This window comes from Larus michahellis, chromosome 3, assembly GCF_964199755.1.
Source record: "Larus michahellis chromosome 3, bLarMic1.1, whole genome shotgun sequence".
Classification (NCBI taxonomy): domain Eukaryota; kingdom Metazoa; phylum Chordata; class Aves; order Charadriiformes; family Laridae; genus Larus; species Larus michahellis.
The window spans coordinates 92,554,780-92,564,182 of record NC_133898.1 but is presented as its reverse complement, the minus strand read 5'-3'; the positions used below and the strand labels follow the sequence as shown (position 1 = coordinate 92,564,182).

The 9,403-nt window shown below is 39.8% G+C and overlaps 1 protein-coding gene across 2 annotated transcripts in view; it reads right to left on the bottom strand.

Moving 5' to 3' along the window:
* Positions 1–3: 3 nt before the first annotated feature.
* The window catches only part of SNX14 (sorting nexin 14), a 56,750-nt gene continuing 47,350 nt past the window's right edge, over positions 4–9,403 (bottom strand). For both annotated transcript variants that reach the window (XM_074581213.1, XM_074581214.1), the window contains 6 exons: positions 5,494–5,617; positions 4,815–4,979; positions 3,640–3,735; positions 2,850–2,941; positions 2,624–2,680; positions 4–860 (listed from right to left, as the gene is read on the bottom strand). In XM_074581213.1, the coding sequence (XP_074437314.1) occupies positions 822–860; positions 2,624–2,680; positions 2,850–2,941; positions 3,640–3,735; positions 4,815–4,979; positions 5,494–5,617 (573 nt within the window). In that variant the 3' untranslated portion in view covers positions 4–821. The remainder of the gene's footprint in view (positions 861–2,623; positions 2,681–2,849; positions 2,942–3,639; positions 3,736–4,814; positions 4,980–5,493; positions 5,618–9,403) is intronic.

Genomic DNA, 9,403 nt, shown 5'->3' with positions numbered 1-9,403 from the left:
AAGTCGTTTTCAAAGACTCTTTTATAAACGCTGGGCCAACAAATTAAGATTTACAGGGAAAACCTCCCCATGCATTTTTGTACTAATAATTTTTTAGAAAATGCTATGAGCAGACTCACATCCTCTTCTCTAGCCTGTAGAAAGGGTGGCAGAAAAAAACCCGACAAACCCAGATAAGAAATTACAGAAAAATAAAGGCTACGGTAAAAGTCAAAACCGCTTTTCACACCCATTATTATTTTAAAGAGTGTTTTAGAGTTGAAGGTCAGACATTAAAGAAGCTAAATTACACACATGATTTTCCATGGTCACGGAAAGCACGAAGGCCAAAAATAGTTCTGAGATGATATTTATATGCAATAGATTCAATCGTGTAATTTTGTTTTAAAAAAATCAGTAAGATTTGTTAAGGCAGTTAAAAATAACTTCATGGGAGCTTTCTACAACTTCTTCCAAACAATTTTTCTGCGTATCCTTTAAGGGAGACAACAGTAATTGCTCTTTTAGCAAAGCACACATTGGCCGGCTTCCCTTATTTTATGTCATCCTGTAAATTCACGCCCAGAGATTATGGGAAAATTAATTTGACTGTTACTGATAACAGCTAAAACAATCTTTAAATAAAAAGTACAGATATTTTATTTACTTGTAATTGGTATTAAATTTTAATGTCTTTATTGCATAAAGAGATTTTTTAGAACTTAAATTTCATGTTATTTACAAGAAAATATACAATGCAAGGTGAAAACGTCACATGTCCGTTACAACCGTGCACAGCAGATGTTTCTACTGTCTGTTCCTGTCCAGCAAGGTCCTTGCGTTCACATCCAAGATGACACAGAGCTGGCTTCCTTCGGCCCCTGCCAAACAGTAATGGAGAGAAAAATTGACATTTTATTAAGTACGAAAACGCATATTTACATATAAATAACCAAACTGAGCTGCAATGATCTAACGGTGTTTGAAAACATCCACTCGAAACCAGAGTTAAGAGAAAGGAAGGCTGCTCCTTTCAGGTTTTTAAATGCTATTTCTTGAAATAGGTATTTTCTATCTCTGGAAGTTCTCACCTCCCCCATTCCTAACTACTAACTACAACTTTATTAACACAGCAACTTTCTGCTCTGGAAATGGCACTGGCATGATATTTTTTCAACTGGATTTCTTTCCTTCTTCTGCTAGGAATGATTCAAGTTTGTGCCCGTTGCCCCTCGTCCTGTCACTGGGCACCACTGAGAAGAGTCTGGCCCCATCCTCCTGACGCCCACCCTTTCAGTATTTATAAGCTTTGATGAGATCCCCCCTCAGTCTTCTCTTCTCCAGACAAACTTGAACACAGGAAGTTCCATCTCAACATGAGAAGGAACTTCTTTACTCTGAGGCTGCCCAGAGAGGTGGTGGAGTCTCCGTCTCTGGAGACATTCAAAACCCACCTGGACGTGTTCCTGTGCAACCTGCTCTAGGTGATGCTGCTCTGGCAGGGGGGTTGGACTAGATGATCTCCAGAGGTCCCTTTCAACCCCTACCATTCTGTGAAGTCCCTCAGCCCTTCCTCGTAAGAAAGATGTTCTAGTCCCTTAATCATCTTCGTAGCCCTTTGCTGTTCCTATATATATATTATTAGCTGTGGAGACAGGCAAACAGTTCAGCGGAGTAAAACAGCAGGGCTAAGTCAGGTCTTTTTTGCAGCACACAAGTCACCAGGCCACTACTTTATTCCTTCGGTTGGTTGGTTGGGTGGTCTTTTGTGTGTTTTTAACTGTTTTGGACACTGATGTGAGGAGATGCTACAGAGCTGATGCAAAGTAGGTCGGACTTGCTAAGCTGGCCTTATTTCAGTGAAAACAAATGGAAGGTGCCCTCGCTTGTTCTGATATCTATCGTTTGTTTCTGTTTATCACGCAAAAGAAATCACTGCTGGCACTCCACAGTTCTTGGGAACAGGGCTCGTGCAACAGACACCTGAATTGTAAGTGAGGGGGTGTTTTGTTTGATTGTATCTAGTTCGCTACCTAACACCTCCTGCTTCCCACGAAGACCAAGCTGTAAACTTACTACGTAAAGCTTTGTGAAGGTTTTATATACGTAAGTACAAACATCAGGTGGATCCCAAACCTAACGATACGCATTTATACAGTATTTTGTGTCGTGCGAATTCTCTGTCCTTTATCTGGATAGCGGGAGTTAACATTGCAGTGACCATACCAGAGGTAAGAAACCCTCCTGCCAAACATTCTCAAGAAAAATGCTGAAAGCTCAGCCTGAGCTCTGTGTGCTGAATTCACTTCCTAAAGCAGGAAATACATAAGACAGAGCGGTGACCATCAATGAAAAAGGCAGGCACAGAGATCCTGACCACTGACTGCTCTGTCCAGTTCTGCTGAAAGGCAGCTCAGACTTGGTGGATGCTAGACAAATGGGTTCAAAGGGATTTAGAAAGAGCTTATTAACAAAAATTTAAATAATCCAGATTTTGATGATTTCAACACGTTAGTAAAATACAGGATTTTCCCCCAAAATTTAAAATTAGTATTAGAAAGGAACAACAGCAGCAATGCTGCAACGACCAGACCCACCAGCAGCTTGAAGAATTCTGCAGCTCCTGAATGGAGTTAGCACGTACCTTACTGAGCTCTGGAAAGAGTTCTTGGATCCCAATGTCCAGCAGAACATAAGTTAACTAAAATAAAAAAAAAAAATAAAAAAAATAAAAATCAAGAAAGTTCCAAGGCAACGCTACTACTTTTTATTTTTAGCTCTGAATTAGAGCTCACTCCTCTGCTATTGCCACACGTTCACTTTGGGACGTTCCGTGCCCAAAGGCGAGTTTCTCACACGCTGCAAGTTACCTGTTTGTTGAGCACCGGCTGCTGCATTCCGTCAAACAGAAGCCGGATGCCTTCGTATTTAGCCTCTTCCCCGATGCACTTGCCTATTAAATCTAGAGCAGGTACCAACAACAAATATACAAGTCGTTAGGGAAGCACTGCAAAACAGTTACACGATGCATTTCTAGAACTCCAGTAATTAAAAAAGTTTAAAATAGAGTTCAAATTTTATCCGTCTAAAAGGGTAAATAGAAAAATAAACACTGCCTTTGGTTCTGTCTTTTTTCCTCCCTTTCCTTCAGGGCTGCACACCTAACTAATTATTACACTTTTTATAATATCAAGGTATTGTCCTAGTACATTGTTTAATAAACAACAAGGTGAAATTTTTTCATTACTTTCTGAATAACCTAGCAAATGGGCCCCTCTTCCCTAGCTTATAGTCTAAGGAGAGCTCAGATTTATCTTCTAGCTTCATGGTGTGCCTTTTTTAACCCAGTTTTCATCGGGATAAGATACAAACCACAGGAGCATTCTAAAGATGAAGAAATTATGGTATTACGTACACTTGTAAAGCGCTCTGTTTCCCTCGTGTCTTTATTAATCACTTTGCTACAACCTTAGTCAGCAACACTTAAGTGATGAAGCTGAGCTCCAGGGTTTTTACACCTAATAGCAGTATTCTGGTCAACTCAGACCTTAGCAGCGTAAGCATTATTTCATTTGGAAAACTAACGCGAGTGTATTTGGGTTATATATCTGCTTGAACAATTAACCATACTCAGAGAGAGAGAGTCATGAAATACAGAACCTGGAATGTATCTCATCATTTCTTCAAAAGTCTGCTTTGCTCGCTTCTGTTTATCCTGGACGGAGCGGGGTTCGGTGTTCTCACAGAACACGGCATCTGCAGCAAACACACGTTGAAAAAAACCAAACCCTTTTAGTCAACAACGCATCACCGGCATATAAAAAAACATATAAAAAGTGGTTTGGATTATGGCTTTGAAGTTGAGCTTCTTTTCTGTATGATCCCGACTGGAAGGGAATTCTAGCCTTGCCAGATAATAGTTTTTTGATTACGTTAGCCTGATTGAACCCATTATACTCCACCTGTGTGAAGGACAATAATCTTTTGCCAATTTTTTTCCATTCTTTTCAAGTTTTTAAAGCATTATCTTCTAGGTTTGGATCAATTCTACTTTAGGTTAGTTATGATCGCCTTAGAACTTCCCTTATACTTTCAAAACTATAAGCAGTATTTATACCTTGTGCTAAAGCACTGTCTGGAACTGTTAAAAATTTCAGATTTATCTATGAATAAAAAAAATTAAGAATTTTTGTTTATCGGAAATATTAGGCACTCAGTTTTGGTTTTAGGCTCCGAAAGATTTACTCCTTTCCCTTTTTTGTCTTTCACAAGATTTCTTTTTGGCTTGCTACAGACCGAGCTGTCTTGATACCCGAGCTTGGGCCAGATGCGTTGTTTAGATCAGACTGTAGTCAGATAATACTTCTCTATAGTTGTGAGGTCATTTCTAAATTATTTTGTTTAGCCTCCCTCCCCTTCCCTTATTTGAAGGTCAAGAACACTCAAGCCCTCTCAAAAGCCCCCCCACAACAAAGGGAAAGAAAAAATTAACATTGAAGGACCATGGTGCAGCACGCAAGTGAAAAAGATAGCATGAAACATTCACGCCCTGATACACTAAACCACCTTTATTCTGTTTTTGACGTTCTTTGCACACCTTAGCAAATTACTGTTTATAATACTTTTCCCTGTAATCACCACTGACAGACATGGCCGACTCAGCATCTTCCCGCGACAGGCTTTGAGAATCTTTTTATAGGCCCAACTTGATTTTTAAACCTCCGTTAGCTTTCGTCAAGCATTGCAAAGTTTGGTACTTGGAAACTTAACAAGAAGGGATTTCAAATATCAAACTAAAGCAGCATTTTCACATCGAAGGTGTAACTTTTACTAACCTCGCAGCAGCGTGATGAGAGAAACCAAACGATGCTCCTGAAATAGCTGTTCTAACTTATAATGCAAGTAATAGTCTGTGTACAATTCCAAGGTATTTTTGAGGAGAATTCTTCCTCCCATCAGGAGGTGATGCAGCCAGTCAGGAATGCGGAAGACTACCCTACCTGCAAAGTTACAGTAAAACGCGTTTATAAGGTTCTTCTGATCATGATGATAAAGGAGTCACTTGTTCAAAAGAAAAAAAGACAGAAAAGATTGCAAACAAGCAAACAATGTTGCAGTTAGTGCAACACTGGGAATATATTCTCCGCTATTCTCCAGATTGCTTATCAAATACTTCCTTTAATGATGTTTATTAATTAGTTCTCAGAATGTACAAGCAACCTAGGCACATTGGAGAAAAAGGAGGGGACCTACCTCCCGTGAGCTCATACTCTGAGATGCAGAAAGAAAGAGATATAACAAAACAACTGAGCGATAACGAAAGATAAATTATGCTGTTTTAGTGCAGCAATAAGGTCTTCTAAAGAATGACTGCGTTCCTAAGCTGCATACTGTTAAGCTTGCAAGTGCTGAATTATAGACGAGTACTACAATAGAACTTTATTTCTTACCAAAGAACTTGAGCTTCCTCTTTGGCATGGAGTGCAAGAAGAATTAAGAGAAATCATTTCTTACCAACATACATTAAGTAGTCATAGACTCCTTCTACAGTCATCATTTCCATGAAGTAGTTCTGATTTTGTCGTCTTTCTGTATTCTCAGACCGGTTTGCATTATTCTTGAATAAATCATTAAAAAGCTAAAAACAAAAAGGTAATACTGAAAACATTGCATTCAAAGGTAAAAGGATAGCCTTTAGATCTGTGCTTTGGTGGCAGTTTTGGGGGGCGGTGGGTGGGGGTCCTGGGGTTTGGTGTTTGGTTTTTTTTTTCCATCAAAAGTAGCTTTGAGAGCTTTTGAAGAACTAATCATCTTTCTATTATATTGTTTATTAAAAAAATAAAATAAATAAATGTTCACTCTCCAAGACACCCAACAACCAAAATAGCTGGATTTAGAACACAGCAGCTGGGCGACCAAGGCAGTAATTCATGAGCTCTTTTTCTCCTGATACCTTCACACATCTGGACTTTTATCCCAGGCTTTGACTCCTTCGATGCACCTCATTCCGTCAACGAGAGGCGTAAAGGATATGGAGTTTGTCAGCCTTAAATCACAAGGGAACCTACAGCATCCAAGTGTTCCTAAAATATCCTGTTGGCTTCCAATGTGAAATAAATACAACAGGTTATAGACAAAACACCCAATTTTTTTACGGGGGAGGGGACAACAACTTCTTCCGTGCCAGCTTGATTATTTATAGCAAGAACTTCATGAATCTTTGTAAGTCACCGACATTTGGGTTTTTTCCATTTATCCCAATTATTTTCATTTTATTCCTATTTTCTTATGTTCCACCCCTCACCCCTTTTTTTGCCTTCGATTCTTCTCCAAAATATATAATATTTTTTAAATCCCAAGGTGGTCTTCTCTGCATCCCATTAGGTGTCCTGCACCACCTAAGCACACCTCCTTCTGTCTCTCCCCAAGCACCCCAAGTCTGTGGTCTCCAGCAGCTGGAAAGGAGAAGTTCTCCAAGTCTTGAGGCTCTCCACATTTGACACTAAGCAGCAATCACCATTAACAGTTTATTTTAAATTATCTTATCCCCAAAACTGTTGATCTAAAGATAAAAGAGAACTTATACAAAATACTCTGTATTATGAAAAGAAAGTTCAAAAGTTTATGCCAAGCTTCTAAAAAAAAAAAAAAAATATGCCAGAACTAGAAGCAAATGCAACGTAATTACAGTGTTTCCTAGGTTGAGATTATTGCTACTGACACAGATTTTTCCGTATCACTCCCAAATTAAAAATAGTTCCAAGGAGCAGGAAATAATTTGCTTAAATGTGATTCATTTTTTGTAGAGGCTCTGAATCATGCCAGTCTCTAAACAGAATGCTCTGCACTCTTCGGAAGAATAACATCAGGCAATCTGGCAAGACTCAGGTTTTGACTTGTACTTCTTTATGCCCTCTCTTTTGTTAAGTGCTGAACTGCTGGCATTATCTTCACAAAGTTCACTCAAACTAAACAACACCAAGCGATTACATAAAGGACATGAAAGAGAAAATATGGTTAATGCACTGGTGGATGACTGGTATCCAGGAAAGTAATGAACCTAAAAGGAACACATAATTATTCACGCCTGCTGTATGAAAGCGTCCCTGGTATGTTATTTAAAAAACCCCGTATAAACTGAAGTCTATATCCTCCTCAATACTGAAACCAGGATACTGGGAAAGTCTTAGTTGAATTATTTTAACTTAAACAAGAGCCTCATTTATTTTTCAGATACACCCCACGACCTGACAAGAGGCGATACAAACCCAGCCAACTCAAAGCAGCCCATTGTGCAATGTAGATAAAGTTTCAGGCCTAACTAAATCATTAACAGCAGTCCCATAGGTGATCTATTTTAAAAAAAAAAAAAAAAAAAATCATGTGAAGGCCATCTTAGGGCAAAGCTTTTTGACTTCCAAAAATTATTTCAACTTCCACCCCAAACCAGAAGCAGTATCTTTTGAATGCTGTATGTGTGGAGTGCTGTGTCCAGCTTCGGAGTCCTCAGCACAGGAAGGACACAGACCTGTTGGAACGAGTCCAGAAGAGGGCCGTGAAGATGATCAGAGGAATGGAGCACCTCTCCTATGAAGACAGGCCGAGAGAGCTGGGGTTGTTCAGCCTGGAGAGTGAACAAGGCTTCGGGGACACCTTATAGCAGTACCTAAAGGGGACGTACAGGAAAGACGAGGAGGGACTCTCTATCAGGGAGGGTAGCAACAGGACGAAGGGACGGGAGATTTAGATTAGATGTTAGGAAGAAATTGTTTACTGTGAGGGTGGTGAGACACTGGCACAGGTTGCCCAGAGAAGCCGTGGATGTCCCATCCTTGCAAGTGTTCAAGGCCAGGCTGGATGGGGCTTTGAGCAGCCTGGTCTAGTGGGAGGTGTCCCTGCCCATGGCAGGGGGGTTGGAACTAGGTGATCTTTAAGGTCCCTTCCAACTCTAACCACTCTATGATACCTCTGCACATGGATAATCTGTCTTGCACCTTAAATATAATGGTTCCTTGATTACTGTCAAGCTTTGAAAGCTTAGACCCTTGCACATGGCATTTCAGAACGCAACAGCAGATCAATGCATGCCAAAGTTACTGAGCCAATGAGCAGGTTTTATAAAGTATATACTGTGCACTATTCCACTACAAGTGTGTATTCTACAGTTGTTAGCAATGCACGTCTGAAGGATGCAGCAGCCATAACACAAAGTGGCATTACAGCTCTGCTTAGGTGTTTTGCACTTTATGAGAATTTGGCTCAGAGGAAAGCCAAGCGAAAAACATACAGTTGGATATCTAATACAAAAAATTGAGATTATAGTCACAATTCCAATAAGCATGGGATTTTGCTATTAACATGCGCTGAAAAATTTAATATTTGAGATGTGACATAATGCTTACTGTTGTACTTTGTCTTGCTTGTCTTTTTTTAGTCTAACTCCAATGTTATCGTTATTCATATCTTTAAGATTAAACAGCAACTGTTATTATAAACATGAAATATTCTTGGAAGGCTTTTAATGAGGAAATTCCATGGATTGGTAAGTGGTTAATTAATAATAGAAGCCAAGCTCTTGAAGCGAGTGAAAGATAAAAGGTCTGCGTTAAGAAAAAGACCAAAGTAATCCTTTGTACAACAGGCTATCTATTGTACCTTGATGGGAAAAGCTAACGAAATAAGTATGAATGTTTACACAAAACGCCTAATAGAGAAAACACAGTTAGTGAGTGCCTATATACGCCCATACATTCCAGCACAGGTGCGAAGTCTATCAAAGCAATACCACGATTATGAACAATATCCACAGCCAGAGGCATGAACCTCTCCACTGCTTTTTCCTGCTCATTTGGAAAGTACAGATGACTATACCAAAACGGTAAGCAGAAAGAACGCATGTAGCGTCTGAACCACATCTGTTAGTCTATTGAAAAACAACCGTTGTCTTCCTCCAAGTAACTATGCATAAACATGCAATACACTGTTGATGTTCCAAAAGCAGTTTTTATTGCTGTTGGCAGGTCATCACAAGCCAGCAGAACAAGGCTTTTGTAGGCATATTTTGCAAAGTGCATCAGCTGAGAAGAGAAGTCCTCACCTATTCTTGCAAGCCTGACAAAAGTACGTTTGGAAGATGACTGAGCTGCTCACAGACCTTCAGAACAGAAACACAGCTGGGAAAGACAGGAATCCTGTTGGTGTCTTTATGGGGGGGGGGGATTTGTTCACTTGTTTGTTTTAACCAGGGTGGCTGGTAACTCTTTCAATCTAGTGGATCCAATACAGCATAACATCCAATTGCTACCGGCTGTACTAAGGCTGACTACCCACGTTCATTAAGAATTCTAGTTAAAAAAACATACAAACAGGCACAGGCACCAGGAATATTGAGAAGGAAGGAGCACACAGAAAATCTCTGAGAGAA